Here is a 26,397-nt window from a genome sequence, read left to right on the forward strand (position 1 = left end):
AGTCGAATAATCACATCCTGGAAGAAAAAAGGTCTCCCTGATTTTGGTACATTCTTTCATGTAAAATGTTATTGAAATGCTCAAAATTGGCAATGCAGTAATTATTTCGATACATGTCTGAGGTTTGGCTTGACTGTTAATGTCTGGTGTGCTGTTATACTTTAGCCCAGTGTGTATGAAATATTGCATACACTTGAGTCCAAAAATGCATATGGAATGCCCTGTATGATTGGTTCATAAGAAGCCAACAATTTTTTAGCTTTCTCATCCCATAGTTAGTACACCATTAGCTGAGCCACATAGTAATTTCCTACTTCTATTAAAAAAGGATACATGTTAATGAGCAGTTGTGATAATTAGGGGAAAAGATAACTTGGGAAAATGACCAAAAAAATAAGAAAGCATTATGAATGGAGGGGCAATCTGGAAAAAAACCCTGCCCAAATAAAATATCAGTTAGCTGAGTACGTGTTACAAGGTGTACTGAAACAATCAAGGAATTCTGACAAACTGTTGCAATAGTTAAAAGGTCATTAGAACCGTAAGATTGATGCAGTCTATAAACACACATATTCTCCAACAGCTTCATAAATCCCTTACCAAAAAAGTATACTCTGATACTAAACCAATTGAAAGTACAATGGGGATTTGTTCAATTGATGCAGGTGCCAAAATTATTCAAGTCAAGTGTGCACAGTGTTTGAAAAGAAAGACTTGCATTTATATAGTGCCTTTCACAACCTCGGGATGTCCCAAAGTGCTTTGCAACCAATGAAGTATAGTCTCTGTTGTACTGCAGGAAATGTGGCAGCATAATCCCACAAACAACAATTAAATAATGACTAGGTAATCTGTTTTAGTGATATTAGTTGAGGGATAAATATTAGCTCGGACACCAGGAGAACCTCCCAGCTCTTTTTTGAGCTTTTACTTCCATGGGAGCTCACCTGAGTGAGCAGAAAGGGCGTTGGTTTAACATCTCATCCGAAAGACAGCACCTTCGCCAGTACTGCACAGGGAGCATCAGCCTGGATTATGTGCTCGGGTCTCTGGAGTGGGACTTGAAGCCACAACTTTCTTACTCTGAGGCGAGAGTGTTACTACTGAGCCAAAGCTAAAGGTTTGGATACTTGCCTTTTGCCCTGTAGACAATGAAGTAGTTTAGATCAAATAGAATGCAACGATAGGATAATGGAAAGATGGGCTACAATCTCCTGGAATTTAAAAGTGTAACTAGATATTTGTATTGCATTTTTAGGTAACCAACAAGAATTATGTACACTTTTTGTCTGTGTGGGAGCAGGACAACAAGCCACGTGCATTAATATTTCACCAGAAGTCTGTAGTGCCACTGTTGTACAAGGTAATGCATTAAACAGTTCACTGAATTGCAGCATATAATGGTGAAACTGTGCAGTTATACATTGCATATTGCTTTAATTTGTGTCAACAGTTCAACATTTATGTTGAACATTTTTTGAGTGGAATTCTCTTTTATGGTCTTCCTGTCACGTACCTTTTTTTTTAAAAAAAAGCAAAGGGTTGGCAAAGTCTTTATTTTTAAGGCACGAGACATGTCCGCTCTGTGAATTGTTTTTCCCATGTTTGATGAGGTAATATTAATGTTGAGGACAGCTGACACTAACGAAACCTGTCACACTAATGTTGTCAGAGCCACTTTCGAACCCACACATCAGTTTCTAATGAAGACACATCTAAGTTTTTCATTTTAATTACAGGCAACTCTCGATTATCCGTACACGGATCCAACGGGAAACCGTTGTAACGGGATTTAAAATTCTGCTGCTAACAAGTGAAAAAGACAGCTCCAAATAATTTGGAAAAATCTCCTTCCAAACACTGCTCATTAGTATTTGCTCATTCTCTCTCTCTCTCTCTCTCTCTCTCTCTCACACATTCTCTCTCACTCACCGTAAAAAGCACCCACCTCTGCCCTTGCTTTGCTGGTGTGTGTCTTGCTTTGCTGGTGTGTGTGTGAGCGCGCTGCTGCAGCCGCTGTCTCTCGCGGCCGCCGCTGACGTTGGGAACGGGAGCAGGGCTGGCACCGGGTTCCAGACACAGAACGTGTACGTGCATGCTGGTAATGTTCATCTTTTGTTACTGTTTGTAGCTGATTGTATTGATTCATTAATGTTTTAACTTTTATAAATGTAAACTCGCCCCAACGATTGTATTTATTCATTAAAGTTTTAACTTTAAAATGTAGACTCACCCTAACGGACAAATCGTTTACCCGGAATAGTCCAATCCCTGAGGGACCTGGATAATCGAGAGTTGCCTGTACTTTCACCACATGTTACGAATGGAACACTCAACGGGGTCTGTGGGCACGATCCGTATCCATTTGTCACACTGAGCAGATCACATTCGTAGCTGTTGCTTGTGATTACTGGGGCAGTCCACTTGTGTACATAAACTGTACCAATAGCGCGTTATTGTGTGATCTGACGGATCTTTTCTATCCTGCGGGTCTTGCTATTCTCATAATGAGTTGGTGATGATTTGATTTGCTTCGTAGCAACACTGCAGAGTCCAAATCATTTTGAATCTTATCCTTGAATGTTGCTGTTTGTAAAAAAAATGTTGCAGTCAATCAATTTGTATTAGTAATACACTTAAACAAAATACATTGATTTCCAGATTATAAACTGCTGCTAGCATATATTATTTTTAGGCAGAGTTACAGCATTGGTAACCCCCCTATAAATCATACATCATTCTGTGGTGCTGGTGTCCTTTGCAGGTTGTGTTCAAAACTGCTTGCTACAGGATTTAAATTTCAGTAATATTATTGTTTTGTGTGCACAATGCAGTGGATTGTCTCTTTGTCTCTCGACTTCGGCCAACACAACTTAAAAAAAAATCACAAATATTTAAGTGTTTACCATTGCTAATGAACCATTTACATTTAACGCCTAGTCTGCAATCACTGGAAATCTTCTCTAACTCCTAAAGCACATTTACAAAGAACATATGCCATATTTTAGTTTTAAAACATGTTTTTCCTTCTCTAAATAAATTGGTCTGAGCTGTTTCTTTTGAAATTGGTTATGTTTAGTTATTTATATAATTATTAGCATTCAAATATAAATTATTGTAATTGCAGAGCCTGTTACAAGGCTGCTGGATCTTTAGTGTCCCATGTTTCATATTTGTATCCTGTATTGTGGGACAGTAAATATAACCTGCAAAATGCACGACTTTAAATGCTCCATTCAGCTGATCGAATGTAGTGTGAATATCTGTAAGCTGTTGTCAAAATGACTTTTTGATTGCAATTAACAGGTTGTGTTAATGCAGACAGAGATTGTGGGAAATGGTTAAGTTGCCATTCTGACATTCACTTTTCTTTCCAAAGCTGACTGCCTTCCAGTTTAAAGATTATGTTAAGTTTGGTTATGTGGAGACTGGGAGTGAGAATACTGAGGAAATCCTGGCTCATTACGGTGTAAATAGTTACATGTCTACCATAATGATATTTAAGGAGAACGTAGACAAAGCAGCTGATATCATCCAGGTATGTACTGTATCTTTTTTTCTTAAGTATTTCTATTCAAGGTGAGGAGTGATATTGATGGAGAATGGTGCAAGTTTCTCTGGGATTGTATGTGAAAGGCTAAGAATAGTCCCAAATTTTGCCTCAGAAGAATTGCCTTTTGCTTCCACCACCACATCCAATGCACACACTGTAGTCAAAAGAAAATGTTCTTTTTTTTCATGGACATAAGATTAAAAATTAGGAGTAGGCCATACAACCCCTCGAGCCTGCTGCACCATTCATTAAGATCATGGCTGATCTTCGACCTCAACTCCACTTTCCCGCCTGATCCCCATATCCCTTGATTCCCTTAGAGTCCAAAAATCTATCTATCTCAGCCTTGAATATACGCAATGACTTAGCATCCGCGGTCCTTTTGAGGTAGAGAATTCCAAAGATTCACAACCCACCATTTTCTCTTCCTTTCCTGAAGTGCTGACTCTTGCTGAAATATAACCCCATTGGTCTTGACCTCCTCTGCTATCTCCCCCAAGTGACTGTTCTTTATGTATGAGCTTCGACAGCTACACCCCTCCCCCAGGTTTTCCATGGTTGAGTAACTTGTCGACAGTCGCTGTCTAGGCTCATGGAAGTCAAATGTCTAGGTAGCACAGAGTGGCTGTGAACAGCAGCCCAGCAAGAACTGGCACCTTCAGCATAGATGGAACAAAAAGGGTCGGTTGCGGGTGGAAGGGGGGGGGGGTGCGGGGAGTTAAAAAAATAATAATTAGATTCATGTATGTTCTTGGTGCTGGGAAAGTAGTTGATGGTTTTGAATTATTTCTTACAGGCCAAAGGAATGAAAAAACAAATAATAGATGAATTCATTTCAGGTAACAAATTCTTACTGGCTTCTCGTCTTACAAACCAGAAACTTTTCGAGGAGTTGTGCCCAGTGAGACAATTCCGTCGTCAGAAAAGGTAACTGACTGATCTCGCAGCAATTATCAGTTTCTTTCTTTTGATGTTGGCCACGAAGTAGGTTGCATATATTTGCCTGATGCTGATTGGGTCCTTCTGTGAAAGAAAAAGGGAAGACTTGTATTTATATAGCGTCTTTCATGACCTCGGGCTGTCCCAAAGCGCTTTACAACCAATGAAGTACTTTGTTTGAAGTGCAGTCACTGGTAATGTAGGAAACGCAGGAGCCAATTTTGCGTACACCAAGTTCCTACAAGCAACAATGTGATAATGGTTTTTAGTGCTATTATTGAGAGATAAATATTGACTAGGACACCGGGAAGAACTTCCCTGCTCTTCTTTGAAATAGTGTCATAGGATCTTTTACATCCACCTGAGAGAGCAGACGCAACTTCGATTTAATGTTTCATCTGAAAGACGGCGCCTCCGACAGTGCAGCACTCCCTCAGTAATGAACTGTACGGTCAGCCTCGATTTTGTGTTCATGTCATGGATCATAGAAGCTTATAAGCACGGAAGGAGGCCATTTCGGCCTGCAGGTTACGGCACTTCAAGTGCACATCCAAGTACTTTTTAAATGTGGTGAGGGTTTCTGCCTCTACCTTTCAGGCATTGAGTTCCAGACCTCCCACAATCCTTTGCATGAAAACTTTTCCCCTCGAATCCCCTCTAAACCTACCAGTTACTTTAAATTTATGCCCCCTGGTTTTTGACCCCTCTGCTAAGGGAAATAAGCCCTTCTATCCACTGTATCTAGGCCCCTCAATTTTATACACCTCAATCAGGTCTCCTCAGCCTCTTCTGTTCCAAGGAAAACAAATCCAGCCTATCCAATCTGTCCTCATAGCTAAGATTCTCCACTCCCAGCAACATCCCCGTAAATCACCTCTGTACCCTCTCCAGTGCAATCACGTCCTTCCTGTAATGCGGTGACCAGAACTGCATGCAGTACTCCAGCTGTGGCCTAACCAGTGTTTTATACAGTTCAAGCATAACCACCCCTCCCCCCCCCCACCCCGGCTCTTATATTCTAAGCCTCGGCTAAAAGGCAAGCATTCTGTATGCCTTCTTAATCATCTTATCTACCTGACCTTCCTTCAGGGATCTGTGGACATGCACTCCAAGGTCCCTTTGTCCCTCCACACTTCACTGTCCCACCATTTAATGTGTATTCCCTTTCCTTGTTACCCCTCCCCAAATGCATTTCCTCGCACTTCTCTGGATTAAATTCCATTTGCCACTGTTCTGCCCACCTGACCAGTTGATGGATATCTTCCTGCAGTCTACAGCTTTCTTCATTATCAACCACAGCTGATTTTAGGATCATCTGCAAACTTCTTAATCATACTCCTATATTCAAGTCTAGATCATTGATGTGTACCACAAAAAGCAAGGGACCTAGTACTGAGCCCTGCGGAACCCCACTGAAAACATCCTTCCTGTCACAAGAACACCCATCAACCATTACCCTTTGCTTCCTGCCTCAGCTAACTTGCCACTTTACCCTGGATCCCATGGGCTTTTACTTTTGTGACCAGTCTGCCATGTGGGACCTTATCAAAAGCTTTGCTAAAATCTATATACACTACTCTCATCGACCCTCCTGGTTACCTCCTCGAAAAATTCAGTCGTTAGTCAGACACGACCTTCCCTTAACAAATCCGTGCTGACTGTCCTTGATTAGTCAGTGTCTTTCTAAATGAAAATCAGTGGAGTAGGACTTGAACCCACAACCTTCTGACTCTGAGGTGAGAGTGCTACCCACTGAGCCACAGCTGACACCTGATCTTGTAGGAAAAGTAATTCATCCTGTATATTTTTTGGTGGTGCTAGGGGGAGGGCGGTGTGCAGGATGGAAGTGCAGCTATTATCAAGCTACCAATTCAGGCTTCAAACACTGTTCTGAATGCTTGAAAACATTTATAGTGATTGGAGGTAGTCACCTTTTATTTCTAGGGTGTCATTGACAAAATGCAATAAATCTACCAGGTCTTCTCTACAACAAGATGTATTGTACTTCAGTAATGAGAAGCCATCCTTTAGATTCTGCTACTGCTGGCTTCCCAGTAGCCTGGTGGTGGAAGGTAATGCTGAGCTATGGAGACCAGAAGGGCAAAGTTTGATGGCAGATCTGTGCTGGATTAGCTGAGTTCAACCATGGCGGTATAAGGGTCCGAGAGGGTAAGAATCAGCCGTGGTTCCTATTGCTGATTATCATCCACATGTCCCCTGTTGGAAAGTGTATTTGAGTGAACGATAGGCGAGGACAAAATCGGGGTTTGCTGTGATTGTCCTACACGGTTAACAAGCCTGCCAATACTCCGTGTCGGCACTCACGCATGAAGAATTGCTACTTAAGCAAGGTACCAGAGGGCATTCAACTCCTGTGGACCTGTAGCCCAGCAAAAGCCAGCACTTTCAGGCGAGGAGGGAGATATTGGGGAAACCAACAAAAAAAGCTGATCCACTGCAATAGGGAGCACAGAGATGCCACAGTGAGCCTAGGGACCTCACAGGTAAATCGGTGCCAACAGGTAACCCAAAGACCCCACAGGTAAATCGGCGCCAACAGGTAGTCCAGGGACCCCATGGGTAAATCGGTGCCAATAGGTAGCCCAGGGACCCCACGGGTAAATCGGTGCCAACAGGTAGCCCAGGGACCCCACAGGTAAATCGGTGCCAACAGGTAACCCAGGGACTCCATGGGTATATCAGTGCCAACAGGTAACCCAGGGACCCCACGGGTAAATCGGTGCCGACTGGTAACCCAGGGACTCCACAAGTAAATCGGTGCCGACGGGTAACCCAGGGACTCCACAAGTAAATCGGTGCCAACAGGTAACCCAGGGACCCCACGGGTAAATCGGTGCCAACAGGTAACCCAGGGACTCCACAAGTAAATCGGTGCCGACGGGTAACCCAGGGACTCCACAAGTAAATCGGTGCCAACAGGTAACCCAGGGACTCCACAAGTAAATCGGTGCCAACAGGTAGCCCAGGGACCCCACGGGTAAATCGGTGCCAACAGGTAACCCAGGGACCCCACGGGTAAATCGGTGCCAACAGGTAACCCAGGGACCCCACGGGTAAATCGGTGCCAACAGGTAACCCAGGGACCCCACGGGTAAATCGGTGCCAACAGGTAACCCAGGGACTCCACAAGTAAATCGGTGCCAACAGGTAACCCAGGGACTCCACAAGTAAATCGGTGCCAACAGGTAGCCCAGGGACCCCACGGGTAAATCGGTGCCAACAGGTAGTATTGTGTTCCTGACGCAGATGAGACTGCACACAGGGAGGTTAAAGTAACAGGGACCTCAGTCTTTATTAAGACACTCCAGAGTGAGGAACAGGCTTTACATACAGTGCTCCCAAGGGATGCTGGGATCCCTTGGGACTTCAGGGGATGCCCTCCCTGGGGGCGGAATATGGGAGTGCATGCTTTACAGATACACAACAGGTAGCCCAGGGACTCCACGGGTAAATCGGTGCCAACAGGTAGCCCAGGGACACTACATGTAAATCAGTGCTGACCATGATTCATCCTCCTTACTTTAGTAGAACAGGGCATTCCAACATGGCACTGGTGTATGTTGTTCGTAAGGACACCTGGCAGCAAGTATCAACCATTCTTCGGGACACCCACTCTGCTTATTTGATTGCATCCATTTTGAGAACCCTTCCGCAAAGTAGCATTGCTGATGGATGCAAAGATCGTAAATGAATTACTGATGCAGAAGACTGTTTGACTTGCCATATGTCTGTGGAAATTTTAAAGGAATGTATTCATTTTGTATACTTAGTTTATTTAATATTTCATGCTAGAGATGTATTCTCATCTCGTCGGTTAAATTTTCATTCGTAGTTCTGTCCAGGCTCCACAGCAGGTGGCGATATCACTTGATTTCACGTGTTTTTCTGTAGATACTGTGTCCTGCTAATCATTGGAGAGGAAGAAAGGCTGCAGGCTCCATACCACTCCTTTGTCTCCTTTGCCTCCATGAATACTAAAGAATCTCTGAGATTTGTTTACATCTATCCAGAACGTCAGCAAGCATTTATTAATGCCTTACTCCCGCCGGCACTGAGAAGCAGATCTACACCGAATGTGAGTGGAACAACCTTTACTGTGTCCACTTTTAAGCTGAGTTACAGCTTGATTCATTTGTCAATGTTTGTCATTTCCTTTCGGTGTGAGCCACTAGTCTTTATAGAGTATTGAGGATAAACTCTCATACCTTCAGTCATAAAATCAACTGCATTGAGGAGTGAACCCTTCTTATTTTATGTATAGGTATTTGATTGATTATAGGTGATAAATTGTTGTTACTGATGTGGTGAATGAGTGCACACATTTGCCTGGCATTCCTCTGACTGCTATTTGAACAGAGGCACTGATTTGTTTAAAATAAAAGGGGTAACACCTCCATTAAAACAATGAATGAAGGAACAAATAAAATATTTGTCCGCTACTATTGGCAACAGTATATTTTAGCCGTATATGACTATAAATTGGTAACCTTGCTTTCAAGTTTGTTCTGTATATCATTTATCACAAGACATTTTACTAGAGCACATATTGTAACATTAATATTCACTACAGAAAATAAAGGATCTCTTCTATCTGAAGTAGAAACTTCAGGGTTTATGTGTAGACTCTGGTATTTTACCAAAATGTATTTTGCATGTTTGCTGGAGGAAGGTATGAACCATTTCACTGGTGCAAGTGAAGCTTGTTTGTTGAATGGAACAAATGAACTTAAAATAGTAGAAATGAATGTGCTCCGTAGAATGAATGGATGTCATTCAAACCTTTTCTATTCTATGCTGAACCAATCTCTTGAACTTTTTTTAAGACAGGTTATCTCTGATCGTATTGTGTAAACTCCAAAACAAAATCAGAAATCCTTTTTAGTCCAGACTAAAAGAACTTGCATTTTTATAGCACTTCTCGCGTTCTTCGAACATCTCAAAGTGCTTCACAGCCAGTGAAGTACTTTTGAAATGTAGTCACTGTTGAAATGTCCTAATTCAAATTACTCCAGTAAATGGAATCATTTGAAAGGACTTTTCAAATGACTTGTATCTTCCATCAGTTCACAGCTCCCATGTACAAAACTATTTAGCTACTTGTTTCCTGTGTTTGAAATGATCCTCTGATCCAGCACAGAAACCTTTCCCGCTTCCATGTCTGGTTCTTCCCTTCAAGTATTAGAACATTCAATCAGGCTGCCATTTTCTAATGAGGTTTCTAAGCTTTCTAAGCCTGTCCTGTTAACCAATATAATCATATCTTTAGAATCATATTACAGGTATTGCTCCTATTAAAACCCTTGCCCAGTATTGAGTTATATGCAATAAGCAGAAGTCATCACGTCTGAATTAAATAATAGAAGGCATTATTGGAACAGGAAAAGACCTTTTAGTCCCTTTGTCATAAATCATTCACCGAGCTGCTGACATTGGTAAAGGAGTATCTCTTTTTTCAGCTGCATTATCCCACTGATGCAACCTAACCTGTATTTTACTGCACTCCATGCATTGAACTTTCACCTTTTACAGAAGTAATGTGTTTAAAAATGCTCACTCTTTGTTTTTTCTTAAAACTGTTGAATAGATTGTGATTCTACAGCAAAGCACCACTCGCGGGAAAGTGTTCTATAAACTACTTGAAAATGGATGGAATGGGAGTGAGGACGACAAAACCCAACTTTTTACTGAGCTGAATCAGTTACTGGGAATGGGAGACTACACGTTCCTTTCGCATGATGTTGTGTTACCTGTGCTAAATGATGAATTTGCACCAGTAAGTGTTTTAAATATTGCCTACAGGAATGGTCGAGTTAGTCTCTGTTACCTTATCCATTGTTGGAGCAAGAAAAATGAGCAAAATGAGATGACCATATCTTTGCAGCATCAATTTGTATGCTGGGTTAGTGTGGAAGTGATGAGCCAGATTCTAGTGCCAGGTAAAACTGATGGCAACTAACATTTCTGTTGTGCAAGTTTCCTGATGTTGGGTAACTAAACTGTAGCTAGAGTTGGCAACTATGATTGGACCTATTCCTGGAGCTTCGGTCATATGGCATTCAGTTGCATGACATTCGCTGCAGTCTGCAAATGTTACTGCATTTACTTCAATGGCTCTCTCAAATTGACACTACAAGTCGCAGGGAAACCGGTAGCACATTTTGTTTCATGGGATATGAATGAGCAGGTTGGCGTTGGCAAAATTGGGTTGCTGCCCAAGCACAATGTAATTGTGTCATGATGTTGGTCCATTGCGTCATGGCATCATCACGAAGCAAACCTGTTTAAAATGCACGTGGGGATGGTGGGAGGTGCGTTTCAATGATATGAAGATCATGCTGCCGCTGGTGTAGTGCCACAGTTAGGCCAAGCACAAAGATCAAGGAGGAATAAAGTGGGCCTTCCCTGGCCACATGTCTTAACAAAATCTGCCAGTTTTACTGTCCATCCGATCCCCATGGCGAGCGGTCAGAAATTTAAAGCTAGAGTTTTCCTTCACGAATAAGGTCCACTGGATTTTAAAATGGTGGAATTTCAGAAGGTAAATTAGACACAACATCATAAATATGTATAAAAATGCATTTGCAGCATTGACCATATATTATTAAATCCAAATGAGTTGGAGGATTTGCTGCACCTTATCTTTTTTGAAAGTGCAATCACATGAGCATTCAATAGGTTTCATAGATGGCCCACATTTGGGCCGTCGAAGGTCACAGTCGCGATCTGGAACACGGCAGTATTTTTCTCCCAGGTTGCCAGCAGCAGTGTCCAGTAGATTGATTGTCCATCCGGGGCATTGATTGTCCATCCAGGAGATTACCAGGCAATCTGGGAGGGTTGGCAACCCCAATTGTAGCACTGAATGTAGGGAAGCTTTCCATTGCAGATCTTGGGGAGATGTTCGAATACTTCAGGAAAATGTGATAATGTTACTTTCATCATCTCACGAGTTCGGTAATAATTTATAGAAGCAGATGGTGTTTGCATATAATCCAACAGAGAATTGATAGGCAGCTGCTCGTCACTCTGCTTCTCCTCAATTCCTGGCATAATAGACAAGTCCATTGTTGCTGTTCATTTCCTGATTAATTATATGGGGCTCTAAAGTTTAAGATTGTACAACAGGAATGTTGTATGCAAATAGAAGATACTGCTGGATAATTTTGAAGTGTTAGTGTCTGCTGACCTATAAACAGAGAGTAAGTGTAAACTTTCAAATCTGCTTGTCTTAAGGGTACAGTGTTATACCAAATAAATGTAATTATTGAACTATAGTAAGTTTGTGAAGTTTAGGTTCATCCTGCTGCAGAAAATGATTTTTTTTCATTTAACCCTTGTCATTCCTGATTGAGTACAAGTTTTAGGACTAGCTCATCTCATGTCAGGCAAACAGTACAAATAAAAACTAAAACACCTGAACCTGTAGGAGTATAATCTGCTGTTTGAAAATCAGAATACAGTACACTTACACAGAGTTCAGTTCAAGACGTTTTGTTTGTTTCAAACTGATTCATCAATAAATGAAAGACAGTTTAGCACAACTGCGAGTGTATCTTGCAGTAGTTTACCAAGTGCATGTTCAGGTGTGACTAAGCTCTAAATACAAGCTGCTGTCATAGTTTCAAGAATGACCTTTGCATTTGTCTGTGCGCCAGTTAGTTGTATTTTTAGTAAATGCTGAGCTGGTTTGTAAAACTCGGACCCAATGCTCTCCCTGCAGATGTTCCTCCTTCGCTGGCTGTATGCCATAACAGATTATGCATCGCAGAGCTGGGAATCTGGGTTCACTCAGAACTGGTATGTACCTGCTGTCAGTGCCAGTCATCACTAACATGGCTTATTGTACCCTGGTGTTTAGAGACACAAGGTGCCAGAAATTGAGTAGATGGCTTGGAGCTGTGAGAAAGTTAGGATTAGCTAAAGTGCAAATCCACAAATACCAGAAATCTGAAATAACAAACACTTAGCAGATCACTCAAAGTCTGAAAGGGAGGGAGACTGGTTAGTGTTTTAGTTGTGACCTTTCGTTGTGGTTTCTCTCCTGTGACTTCTACTCCTCCATTAGGATGTTGAAGTCTGGTGAGATTAGGATTCTACTTAACTGTAATGTATCTTGTGGAAAACCTGATGGTACTCACTGTCAAGGTTCACACATGAATAATTGTCACTTAGGCAAGGTATTATTAGGCACCTGGAGCCTATGAACTCTACTATAGCAAAGGGTTTTCAAAAGGATCTGGCTGATTTCCCCTCCCTAAACCACCTTAATAACTTGTGGAATTGATCCTGTTATGTCCCAGTCACTTCATCGCTAACTTATCTGAAATTGGTACAATAGGTGGTAGATCTTATTGACCTTTTTTTTAAAAAAAAACTGTCTCCCGCTCCTTTTTATATCATTTTCATATTTATTCTCTTCAACTTTCAAATTGGTTTAACCTGCCCACTATTTCCTAATTGAGCACTTCTGTTTTATTCTTTTCAAATTTACTGTCCAGCCATAGCCTTCAGCTGGGGTTCCCAATTTAAAAAAAAAACATTTAGTAACTGGCTTCATTTAAAAAAAAAGAAAATATGTTTTTATGGTTATAGTATAGTTTGTAGAAAATGTGTTTTCATCAAGATGTTTACTGGGGTTGTTATTCTATGCTAGGATCAGTGCTGCTGGGTTGACCGGCTCTTGTGTGCTGGTGTTGCCCTGTCATTCCTGGCTGGGATCAGTGCTGTAGTTTGATGCTGCGGTTGCACTGCTATTCCACGCAGGGGTTCCCTTACCGTTCACTGCTCGGATTTTCTTGCTGGGATCAATGCTATCATCCTGTGCTGGGATTGCCCTGCTGTTGCGTACTGGAGCTGTGCTGCTATTGTAAGCAATGGATTAGAGTTTGATGTTACTTTGCTGTGGTTGAAAAAATTGCTTTCATCTGCCCAAAGCAATCGTTGGCTGTTACACCCAAATTATAAACTGAGTGTCGTGTTTTTAGATTCTTGCAACTATTCCTTGTTGCTCAGTGACCATGTTAAAGTTACTGTGCATCAACTGGTCAGTATATTTCTACTGTTAAGTGTATGTATGTTTGTTTTACAACTGCACTCGGCTAACTTTCTTTTTCTGTCTCAGGAGGGAAATGATGCCTTTGATTTCGCTGCTTTTTTCTGTGATTTTTATTCTGTTTGGAGCATTCGTCATTCAAGCCTTTGGGTAAGAAACAATGGCGCTTCAAACCATAGAACTACAAAAAAGCTGAATACTGAAAGCACCCAGCAGATTCAGCAGCATCTGAAAGAGAAAAGGCAGGTTTATGTTTTGAGTGGAGAACTGGGAGTTTGGAGAAAAGTCTTTGCCCAAAACATGAACCTGTATTTTTCTCGTTGAGATGCTGATGGACCTGCTGTGTATTTTCTAGTTTTTTTTGAGGGGGTTGGGGCGCGGCGGATTAGAATCATAGAAATTTTCAGCACGGAAGGAGGCCATTTCGGCCCACCGTGTCTGTGCTGGCCGACAAAGAGCTGTCCAGCCTAATCCCATTTTCCAGTCCTTGGTCCGTAGCCCTGTAGGTTACGACACTTCAAGTGCATCTCCAGGTACTATTTAAATGTGGTGAGGGTTTCTGCCTCTACCACCCTTTCAGGCAGTGAGTTCCAGACGCCCACCAACCTCTGGGTGAAAAAGAATTCCCCTCAAACCCCTCTAAACCTCCTGCCACTTACTTTAAATCTATGCTCCTTGGCTTCATCACTCTCGAACCCTCTACTGCCTCTGTGTTGTCAGACTACCTGTCCACAATCCAGTCTTGAATGAGTTGCAATTTTCTCCAGTTAAACATTGTGAAGACCGATGCCACTGTATTCAACTCCCGCCACAAACTCTGTACCCCTGCCGCTGATTCCATCCCCTCCTCAGCCACTGTATTGTGTTGAACCAGATTTTTTGCAAACTAGGTGTCGTATTTGACCCCGAGCTGAATTTTTGACTCCATATTGTCTCCATCACAAAATCCACCTACTACCGCCTCTGTAATATCACCTGCCTCCATCCATGCTTTAACCCATCTGCTGCTGAAATCCTCATCCAAGAATGTGGGTCACCGCGAGACTCGACTATTTCTATGCTCTCCTGGTCAGCCTCCTAACCTGCTAAACCATCAACCCTGTCTTTGTTGACCTGCATTGGTTCCAGGTCCCCCAATTCCTCCAATTTAAAAGTCCCATCCTTCATGACCTTTAGCTCCCCAGCTCTATAATATCCTCTAGCCCTATAACCTTGCCAGAAATCTACGTTCGTGGGGCAGGCTTGATGGACCAGCTGGTCTTTTCCTGTCCGTTCTGTTCATATGTTCCTCTGAAACTGGCCTCTTCTGCATCCCATCTTACATTGGCGGCTATGCCCTCAGCTGTCTAGGCCCCAGGTTCTAGAATTCCCTTTGTAGACTTCTCTGGAGTCTACCTCCTTATGTTTGCCCAAGATTTTGGTCATCCTTCCTAATAGCTCCTCCGTTGGCTTAGCGTCCATTTGTGTCTGATCACGCCTCTGAAGTTCCTTGGGGCGTTTTGTGCATTAAAGGCATTATATATATCAAGCTATTTTGTTCTGTCCACTCCTACCCCCCACCCTTCCCCCTTCCATTCCTTGCCTCTGGGCCTACTTAAAACTTGTTATATCTCTAACTTTCTCCACTTCTGGCAAAAGGTCATCTACCTGAAATATTAACTCTGGTTTCTCTCTCCACAAATTCTGAGTATTGCCAGCATTTTCTGTTTTTATTTCAGATTTCTAGTATCCGCACTATTTTGCTGTTATATCAATCAAACTGTTGTGTTAAGGTTGCTCCGGTGTAATCTGTTGGTGTTTTATGAATATGATTTTTGCAAATGTAATATTTAGTGCATGTGTGACACATTGAGGTTTGACAAGTGCACTTGCTGGAGTATACATTATTTATACATACTAGTTGATCGCCTGTACTGTTGCCCATGGGCGTCAAGACCAAGTAGCAAAACATACTGCAATTTGGGAAGCGGAAAAGCGGTCTGGAGAAAAAAGGCTTCTACAAATCGATTCAATTTATTTAAAAATTTCAGGGAACCGAGTGATCTGGAGAGGAGGTCAGAATCTGAGAAAGAGGAAGAACCAGCAACAGCTAAGGTTCCGGATGCATCAAAGAGGCAGCAAGCCAACAGCACCAGGAGTTCACGGTATGGCCATCTGAACAACTCTGCAATTCACTTGCATGTTTTTCTGTCTGTCTCTGATATGCAGCACCTCGGACTAGTGGCCCTATTATACCCAACTTACCACTCTGAATCAAACATATTCACTAATGTATCCAAAGCTGCACCCTATACAGGTCACACATTGTTAGATGCTCTAGCTGTCTCAAAACCTTGAAGCATAGATATACCTGCACAGGAAAGGGTGCACAGTGTCGTACGTTGTGTATGTACCTCAATGCTGGAATGTGTGTCAGTTGAGAACAGGTTTGGGCTCAACTGTGACAGCCACCATAATTGATTAGCCTGTTGATACTACCTGTCTAGGTTCACACCTAAAGACTAGGTACTATGCAGAGTATTAAAGGTATAAATATATACATGGCATGGAAGGGAAGGAGATCACATGCAACTTAAAACATTTTTTTTCATTCACGGGATGTGGGCATCGCTGGCAAGACCAGCATTTATTGCCCTTGAGAATGTGGTGGTGAGCTGCAGTCTGTTGAAGCTACTTCCACAATACTGTTAGGTAGGGAGTTCCAGGATTTTGATCCCAGTGATGATAAATATCAAACGTCTTAAAGGAACATAATTCTTCATGGTATTTGTTCTTGAAACCTATCTGACAGACCGGGGTTATCCAAGCTGCATTTGGAGGTTATATCTGATCTGAAGAATGAAGAAGACTTATCAGTTAGATAATGAATCCTTTCTTTATTATTATAGGTCCCCGGAGCAGAGTTTTGTGGAAGTGACTGAACTGACCTACATCAACTATAATAGCAACCTTGTGCGGTTGATGCCTGGAAACATTAATGTGCTGGTTGTCGTTACTGATGCTACAAAGAATGCTTTAATACAAAAGTTTGCACATGAAGTCTATCCTGTTACCTGGTGAGTGCAGTATGGGGGAAAACATTACAGAGGGACTCTGCTGGGAAATGCACTACCTGGTGCACTACTAAGCTTTGCACTTCTGAAGGTCCCAGGTTTAGTCCTTACTCTATGCCGAGTTACTGATCTCAAATAGCGCAGTAGGGGACTCTACAACGGGACTTGTGAAAGGTAAATATCAGCCGGGTTTCCTGCTCCTGATCACTAGAAAGTGCATGCCTGTGGATGTAAGGTGAGAACATTATTGGACACTGGTGTGGTCCTCCCTACTGTCAAATAACTTTTAGCATTTTTTGCCCCAACCACATGCCCCCTCCCCCCATATACACACGAGGAGGAGCCATATTCCACAGATCAGGGTTTTTTTCCTTCGCATTGGTACTGAAGTTTCATGTTCAGCCATGAACTCGTTGAATGGCGGTGCAGGCTAGAAGGGCTGAATGGCCTGCTCCTGCACCTATTTTCTATGTTTCTATGTTTCTATGTTTCTCTGACAATTTTTTGCCTTCTCTCCTGAAGACGTTGAATCTTCACCAGAATACAGTTTCACAGCACCCGTCACCCAAGTGTCCTTTTTCCACGTGTGAGCCTGAATAGTGAGTGTTGGCAAGTTAGTCAACTGCAGAGGTTAACACAGTTGATCCTCACTTGAGGTGCGCACATCCACATTTAAAATAGGGGTCAATAGTAAACTATTAAACTGATATTTCTGCACCTTTATGCCACAATTTAAGTTCCACTTGCCTGTTCTACCTTCATGTACAAATAGGGATTGCCTTCAAGGCAAATTCGCATCCGTGCATTGTCCTTCTCATCAGATGACCTCCCCCCGCCATCCTGTTTTTGTAATAGTTCCTGGAATGGAAGCCTTCCCTACATCTTTCCTCCTCAAAGATGGGAGGTTTCTTTGTACTTCTCCAGAAATAGCCACAGGTCTTGGAGGATATAATGAATACTGGGGAGGCGCATCACGTTGGGTGACACAGAACCTGACCTAGGCAGAGAAACTCTTAAGAGACACCCCTTCTTGGGTTGGTGGCTTGGCTGGAGGTGTTGCCACCACCTTAAGAAAGCAAGCTATATGTTGGGATAAGCCTTCACTTAATGAGGCCATAATGCTAAAGGAGCCCTTTTAGTAAGACCCTGAGGGGAGTCTCTCTCACTGACATCGTGACTTTCTCTTGCACTTGATGGCTTGGTCTCAGGCCGCTTCACTTTGGGATTCAAAGTCACTCAACTTGGACCAACACCAGGTCTGGAGCTGGGAAGACTAATATGATGCTGTGCCAGAGAAATTATGAAATCTCCTGAAGTCCTATACTGGCCACCAGGTCTATCAACTAGAACCAATGTACAATGGATCAAAGTTCTTGACAGGACAGTGTCCCTAGCTGATCTTCCCCATGGGATGATGGAAGTTCTAACCCGTACATTCTAGTAAAGAGGGACAGACGTGTTGGACCATTTGGTAGCCTCCTGTGCTGTAAAGTGTGGTTCTGTGATATGCAGTGGTAGACCTTAATTCAAAGAATAATGATTATACCAAAGGCAGATCATCTAACACTCCATAGAAAGTACCAACAGCTTCTCGCCATCAGGAACCTTGAATGTTAGTTTTCTCTTTTTCTGTTGATTAGACAGGAAAAAAATCAAAATGCTGGAAAGAATCTTTAGTTGTAACTATTTTATTTACTATTGCTACTGATTGAAAAGATTATTTAAGAGTTCAATATGCATTCAGCTATAGATCTATAATAACAAAGTACTGGAAATACACAGCAGGCCTGTCAGCATCTGAAGATTAATTTTGCAGGGTGTAGATGAAACATTAACCTGGTTATTACATAGAAAATAGGTGCAGGAGCAGGCCATTCGGCCCTTCGAGCCTGCACCGCCATTCAAAATTGATCATGGCTGGTCATGCAACCTCAGTACCCCACCCCTGTCTTCTCTCCATACCCCCTGATCCCTTTAGCCGTAAGGGCCACATCTAACTCCCTTTTGAATATGTCCAACGAACTGGACTCAACAACTTTCTGAGGCCGAGAATTCCACAGGTTCACAACACTCTGGGTGAAAAAGTTTCTCCTCATCTCGGTTCTTTATGACTTATCCCTTATCTTTAGACTGTGACCCCTGGTTCTAGACTTCCCCAACATCGGGAACATTCTACCTGCATCTAACCTGTCCAGTCCTGTCAGAATTGTATACGTTTCTATGAGATCCCCTCTCATTCTTCTAAATTCCAGTGAGTATAAGCCTAGCCGATCCAGTCTTTCCTCATATGTCAGTCCTGCTATCACGGGAATCAGTCTGGTGAACCTTCGCTGCACTCCCTCAATAGCAAGCATGTCCTTCCTCCGATTAGGAGACCAAAACTGCACACAACACTCAAGATGTGGTCTCACCAAGACCCTATACAACTGCAGTAAAACCTCCCTGCTCCTATACTCAAATTCCCTCGCTATGAAGGCCAGCATGCCATTTGCTTTCTTTACTGCCTGCTGTACCTGCATGCCTACCTTCAATGACTGATGTACCATGACACCCAGGTCTCTATGCAACTCCCCTTTTACTAATCTGTCACCATTCAGATAATAATCTGCCTTCCTGTTTTTGCCACCAAAGTGGATAACCTCACATTTATCCATATTATACTGCATCTGCCATGTATTTGCCCATTCACCTAACCTGTCCAACTCCCCCTGCAGCCTCTTAGCATCCTCCTCACAGCTCACACTGCCACCCAGCTTAGTGTCATCTGCAAACTTGGAGATATTACCTTCAATTCTTTTGTCTAAATCATGAATGTATATTGTAAATAGCTGGCATCCCAGCATTGAACCCTGTGGCACCCCACTTGTCACTGCTTGCCATTCTGAAAAAGTCCTGTTTATTCACACCCTTTGCTTCCTGTATGCCAACCAGTTCTCTATCCACGTCAATAAATTACCCCCAATACCATGTGCCTTAATTTTGCACACTAATCTCTTGTGTAGGACCTTGTCAAAAGCCTTTTGAAAGTCCAAATACACCACATCCACTGGTTCTCCCTTATCCACTCTACTAGTTACATCCTCAAAAAACTCTAGAAGATTTGTCAAGCATGATTTCCCTTTCATAAATCCATGCTGACTTGGACCGATCCTGTCACTGCTTTTCAGACGCACTGCTATTACATCTTTAATAATTGATGCCAGCATTTTTCCCACCACCGATGTCAGGCTAACCGGTCTATAATTCCCTGTTTTCTCTCTCCCTCCTTTTTTAAAAAGTGGGGTTACATTAGCTACCCTCCAATCCATAGGAACTGATCTAGAGTCCATGGAATGTTGGAAAATGACCACCAATGCATCTACTATTTCTAATGCCACTTCCTTACGTACTCTGGGATGCAGACTATCAGGCCCTGGGGATTTATTGGCCTTCAGTCCCTTCAATTTCCCTAACATCATTTCCTGACTGATGAGGATTTCCCTCAGTTCCCCCTTCTCGCTAGACCCTCGGTCCCCTAGTATTTTCGGGAGGTTATTCATGTCTTCCTTAGTGAAGACAGAACCAAAGTATTTGTTCAATTTGTCTGCCATTTCCTTGTTCCCCATTATAAATTCATCTGATTCTGACTGCAAGAGACCTATATTAGTCTTCACTAATCTTTTTCTCTTCAAATATCTATAGAAGCTTTTGCAGTCAGTTTTTATGTTCCCTGCAAGCTTCCTCTCATACTCTATTTTCCCTCTCCTAATTAAACCCTTAGTCCACCTCTGCTGAATTCTAAATTTCTCCCAGTCCTTAGGTTTGCTGCTTTTTCTGGCCAATTTATATGCCTCTTGCTTGGATTTAATACTTTCCCTAATTTCCCTTGTTAGCCACGGTTGAGCCAACTTCCCTTTTTTATTCTTACGCCACACAGGGATGTACAATTGTTGTAGTTCATCCATGTGATCTTTAAATGTCTGCCATTGCCTATCCACCATCAACCCTTTAAGTATCATTCTCCAGTCTATCCTAGCCAATTCACGTCTCATACCGTCGAAGTTTCCTTTCTTTAAGTTCAGGACCCTAGTCTCTGAATTAATTGTGCCACTCTCCATCTTAATAAAGAATTCTACCATATTATGGTCACTCTTCCCCAAGGAGCCCTGCACGACCAGATTGCTAATTAATCCTCTCTTGTTACACAAGACCCAGTCTAGGATGGTCTGCTCTCTAGTTGGTTCCTTGACATATTGGTCTAGAAAACCATCCCTTATACACTCCAGGAAATCCTCCTCCATAGTATTGCTCCACAGTATTGCTATCAGTTTGGTTATCCCAATCAATATGTAGATTAAAGTCACCCATGATAATTGCTGTACCCTTATTGCACGCGTCCCTAATTTCCTGTTTGATGCCATCCCCAACCTCCTTACTACTGTTTGGTGGTCTGTACACACCTCCCGCTAACGTTTTCTGCCCTTTGGTGTTTCGCAGCTCTACCCATATAGATTCCACATCACCCACGCTAATGTCCTTCCTTACTATTTATTGCATTAATCTCCTCTTTAACCAGTAACGCCACCCCACCTCCTTTTCCTTCCTGTAGTATTGTGTACAGTTTTGGTCTCCTAACCTGAGGAAGGACATTCTTGCTATTGAGGGAGTGCAGCGAAGGTTCACCAGACTGATTCCCGGGATGGCGGGACGGACCTATCAAGAAAGACTGGATCAACTGGGCTTGTATTCACTGGAGTTCAGAAGAATAAGAGGGGACCTCATAGAAACGTTTAAAATTCTGACGGGGTTAGACAGGTTAGATGCAGGAAGAATGTTCCCAATGTTGGGGAAGTCCAGAACCAGAGGTCACAGTCTAAGGATAAGGGGGAAGCCATTTAGGACCGAGATGCGGAGGAACTTCTTCACCCAGAGAGTGGTGAACCTGTGGAATTCTCTACCACAGAAAGTTGTTGAGGCCAATTCACTAAATATATTCAAAAAGGAGTTAGATGAGGTCCTTACTACTAGGGGGATCAAGGGGTATGGCGAGAAAGCAGGAATGGGGTACTGAAGTTGAATGTTCAGCCATGAACTCATTGAATGGCGGTGCAGGCTAGAAGGGCCGAATGGCCTACTCCTGCACCTATTTTCTATGTCTATGTCTATGTCTATGTCTGTCTCCTTTACAGGTGCTATATATTTTCAGCAATTTCTATTTTTATTTTAATTTCCAGTATTTTTATCCTTGGGGGATATTTATGTTTTGTTGATGCAAAAACTAAGTTCTGTGCACTTTTTGCAACTCTTAAATATTTTCTTTTTTTTTCATATTTCGCGTCAGGAATAAATCGCTGCACTTCTCCTTTTTAAACTTATCAAAACATCGTCGGTGGCTGGAAGATCTGTTGGAGTTTGCCCAGGATCCTGCTCGAATTTCCAGTGTACAAGATGAAAGTTACCGCAACCAGAACTACATTGGCTATGTGTTGGCGTTAAATGGACACCGGAAGTACTTCTGCCTGTTCAAACCTGAACTCTGCAATGGGACTGAGAACAGCAGCGCACTAAATGGCTTGGAAGCAACACTAGGTGGGGGTAGGCCAGATGGTGTAGCTACTGCAATGGAGATGAACAGCTCACACCAGTCTCCACCCAGCTCGAATTCATCTGTGAAACGGACCAAGCAACTACTCAACAGACTTAACCTATGGATGGACAGGCTGCTTGAAGGGATTCTGCAACGATACTACGTACCCTTTTGGCCTGAGCTTCATTGATATTCTGTAGTGCCGCAGGTAGAATTTTGTGCCGAAACGCATCTGAGCCACATTTTGATAGAGCAGGAATATACAGCTCTCTTATTTTTCCAGAATATTTTCTCTCTCTCGTTATTGAGCTCTGCGATGCAACAGAGCCACGTAAAGTGAAGCAAAAGGAACAGGTGCATTAACAGGTTAAAAAGCCGTGTTCACACAAAACTTTTGTTGACTGGATAGAAAGAGAAGAAACCTCTCTTGCTTTGCACAGCAAGAACTGAGGAAGTTGGTGAGTGGGTGGAGTTTAAGACCAGACGGGATACTGGTAATGATGTGAAAGAGTCTGAGTCATTGTTTTCACTAGAATTTGCATAAATACTTGAATTATTGTACCTCAAGGTTTAGTTCCTCTGGCTCCATCTCCCCTGTCTTCCTCCGCTATGGGAATCCTTCTTCATTGACTTGTGCATGGTATATTTTCTCTCACTATTGAGGGAAAGGAAGAAAAATGGGCAGCAATCCTCTCCTCCCCCACACATTGCCGGGGAGAAGGAAAGGAACTCCTGCACACACCCCACCCCCCCGTCCCCATGTTGAAATCGAGTGCAGGTATCAGACTTTTCTGAAGTTAAGTGTAACGAGTTAGTCATTCTGAAGCTTTCCTTTGCTGCCTAATGCACTTTTCAGCTGTGTTCTCTCTCCCATTTTCTCCAACCTCTCCTGGAAATAGTAACTTTTGCCGAGGTACTGGAACTGAAAGCAATCTCCCAAATGTGGAAGTCTAGGCAGCGTGTCAGCAGCCTATTTAGCTGTTGCGACACCACAGCTCAGCCAGATGCAGTCCTCGTCTGTGTCCATAGGCACATACATGCACAGGAGCAGTCACTGGATAGTGATCAGGAGTGGGAACCTGGCAGATTTTTCACCTTTCCCCTTCCCCAGCGCAAGGTGTTACAACCATTTGTAATCCCCCCCCCCCCCCCGGTGCATGCTGAGATTTAATATTCGAACAGACCAGGGATTGAACCTTCTGAACCAGCACCTTCTGATCTGTACGGCCTAGTGTAACACCATGTGGTGGCTTCATCCAAGGCATTGAGAAGCATTTTGCAACTGGAATTTCAAAATTCATTGTCGTTTTTATAAATCTCAATTGGAGGAGGCTGGGTTAAAAGTTGCGGAAGAATATCAGCGAAGCAGGGTCCAGATACACAGTTTGTGTCTGTACTAGATTAGACAAGGTGCTTGAGACTTGAACCATAAATGTTAACCAGCGAATTGAAATAATCTACTCTGCACCTTTCTGAAGCAACACTTTCTGTTGTTTGGTTGCGATATAGCAGTATCTAATGCAACTAATATAAACTGTATTTAATGTATTTATTAAATGTTAGCTTAGGATTATTTATAGCAGGCTTGCTGTCTGCATATTCCGTCACAGCAAGAGAGCGGGGTCTGAAATAAAGGCAAAAAGTACTGGAAATGTCGACAAGCATCTGATGGAGGAAGGATAGGTGAAGAGACAACCTAAAAGATTAACAGCCTAAAAATTGGTTCGCGTAGCATCCCTTTTCCGGATGTTAGTCGGATTACTAAGGCTCCAATATGGTGGGCGAGGAAGCGTGTGCGCATTTCCGGCTGGAAATGCGCTGCCCGTCATATTGGGCAAGGACAAAAAAAAACTGTGCTTTACCCACCCCGAAGCAGGCGTTTGGTCTTTTGCATATGCAAATAAGGTGCCTAGTGCCCGTCCCCTCTCCAAGATTGGTTTGCCCTGAGGCAGCCCACGACAGCACCGGCTCCACTCTGGGGAAACCAAGCCAACGGGGGTTCGCCTGCTGGGCCCAATCAAGATAAGTAACTTCCCCTGGCCCCCGATTCTCTAATCCCCTGGTCCACCCTCCCCTCCCCCCGACCTCACATTCCCTGGTAAAGTACCCTGCGTCCCCCGCACGCCCAGAAATGGGTGTGTCCCCTATTTCTGAGCCAATCTGTCCTTTCTCGCTCTGGTGCTGACTGTAGTTCCAGCATTTTAGGTTTCTTCAGATTTCCAGTTTTCTTTTATCTCGAGTCTTTCCCTGATTTTACCCATCATTTGTGTAGTTGCTGCTACTGGCCAGAATGTTTTTTTTATGTATCCTCCGCATTCGTGAAATTTCTCTCAAATTAAATGTGTTCCTGAAAATATTATTTCACACTCTGGGAGTAATTTTATGAAATCACACTCCTGCCATGGAGCCTCACCCACTAGGGCCATATACGCAGTGTCCGTGGTTTAATGGATGGGAAATTGTGGGGAGCGCATGCCTGAATTCCCTATTATATACACTTTTGGCAGATGAGGCTCTAAACCCAGGGTGTGATTTTGTAGCATCCCTTAAGTATCAGCTTTACATGGGGCAATTTCAGTGAAATGACACTGACCAAGATTGTGTGTTCATCAATTCACACAACTTACCATTTAGCACAATTGCATTTTTTGTTCCAATTTTCTTCCCTTCTGTCTTTGCTGGGATGCAGTTCCACAGGCACCGAATGCCCTCCAGTACCTTGTGGCCATTCTTTATGTGTGAGACCAGACTGTTCCTGTCCTCGCCCAACGTCTTTCTGACGGCGATCGTTCAATAGTGATCAAGAATGGGAACCCTGGCTATTTTCTTTTCCCCCCCCCTCCCTACCACTGGGGCTCAAGCCAATTGTTGCAGCCCTACTTCTGCCCCAACTGAGATCAGCTAACTCAGCACAGACCAGGGGGGTGAAACCTGCGACCATCGTTTATGTCGTTTAGTGCTATACCCGGGTGGTGCCTTTGCCCATTCAGCCATCGGAGGAACCTGTACAACATTTGGTTTACAAAAGATTGCTCGATTAATTTTGCAATGTGTGCTGTTAAATTGGATTTGCAGTTCTGTGTCAAAGTTTATTGTATGCGCTGCTGAATGTTTCTGACACTAAATGTCACTTTAAATATGCAAACTGTAGACATTTTTAAAGAGTAGAATAAAATTTATATTCCTTCACACATGTTTAGCTGCACTCAGCAATAACCAAAAACTGCTCAGCTAATGCCCTTCTAAAGCTGCATATTACAGTCAGCGAGGTTTTCGTGTGCTTCAGTGAATTAAAATTGTGCAGTTCGAGCCCACATTTCTGATGAGCTGTGTGTTTGTAATGCCCCACATGCATGAAAGAAATTTGATAATAGTTCCTAAGTTGGTTATCTCTTCTTCTTAGGCAGTCCCCCGGAATCGAGGATGACTTGCTTCCACACTAGAATGAGTTGTAAGGTGACTGTTGAGACCAACATGGGATCTAGTCTCTGTCACAGGCGGGGCAGATGGCGATTGGAGGGACAGGTGTGTAGGGCGCTTGATTTATCAAATGCTCCTTCCGCTGTTTGTCCTTGGCTTCCGCCACACCAAAAGGGATGAGTTCACAGATGTTTCAATGAAGGACCCGATGTTCCAGTCCTGAACGCCAATTGAAGGAGTGGAAGATGCCTCTGTGTGGATTTTTTTAACGTGTGGTGGCCGTTGCACATCAGCCACCACACGGGCTTGACAGAGCTAGGTCTTTATCCAGTGGTAAGGGGTTAACCTGGATGACTGGAGACCTGCTCTGCTGCACAGACCTAGTGTAGGCTGGCCCGTGCTGCCCCTGGGACCTCGGCTCTTCTGGCCCCCTTAATCATTTGCCGCACCTCCGCCACGATCTCTCGCTGCTCCTCTGCCACAGACATTCGCACCACCGCCACAATCTCTCACCGGTCCTCTGCCACAAACAGACATTCACACATACACAACAGGACAAGTTCTCAGGCAATCAGCAACTGAGTGGAGGCGATTTGTAACGGCCAGTCACTTTCCCACCAAGAGATCAGGTGTGCCCCTCCAGGTCCCACAATGTAGATCTGGGCCACTGCTGGTTCCCCGCCCCCCCCCCCTCCCCCCCAGGATCACATCACCCTGCCCCCCGGGATCAACTCTCCCTGACCCCCCCCCCCCACCCAGGTGCCCCTCCCCCCAGGATCTCATCGCCCTGCCC

At 43.3% G+C, this 26,397-nt stretch overlaps 1 protein-coding gene across 5 annotated transcripts in view; it reads left to right on the top strand.

The window, feature by feature from the left end:
- Positions 1-25,492, top strand: part of dnajc16 (DnaJ (Hsp40) homolog, subfamily C, member 16) — a 35,091-nt gene extending 9,599 nt beyond the window's left edge. For all 5 annotated transcript variants that reach the window (XM_070860299.1, XM_070860301.1, XM_070860303.1 and 2 more), the window contains 10 exons: positions 1,259-1,363; positions 3,380-3,538; positions 4,350-4,480; positions 8,405-8,588; positions 10,098-10,286; positions 12,234-12,310; positions 13,635-13,715; positions 15,596-15,709; positions 16,454-16,621; positions 21,939-25,492. In XM_070860299.1, coding sequence (XP_070716400.1) covers positions 1,259-1,363; positions 3,380-3,538; positions 4,350-4,480; positions 8,405-8,588; positions 10,098-10,286; positions 12,234-12,310; positions 13,635-13,715; positions 15,596-15,709; positions 16,454-16,621; positions 21,939-22,374 — 1,644 coding nt within the window. In that variant the 3' untranslated portion in view covers positions 22,375-25,492. The remainder of the gene's footprint in view (positions 1-1,258; positions 1,364-3,379; positions 3,539-4,349; positions 4,481-8,404; positions 8,589-10,097; positions 10,287-12,233; positions 12,311-13,634; positions 13,716-15,595; positions 15,710-16,453; positions 16,622-21,938) is intronic.
- Positions 25,493-26,397: the final 905 nt, after the last annotated feature.

The sequence above is a fragment of the Pristiophorus japonicus genome, chromosome 18 (genome assembly GCF_044704955.1).
Source record: "Pristiophorus japonicus isolate sPriJap1 chromosome 18, sPriJap1.hap1, whole genome shotgun sequence".
Taxonomy (NCBI): Eukaryota; Metazoa; Chordata; class Chondrichthyes; family Pristiophoridae; genus Pristiophorus; species Pristiophorus japonicus.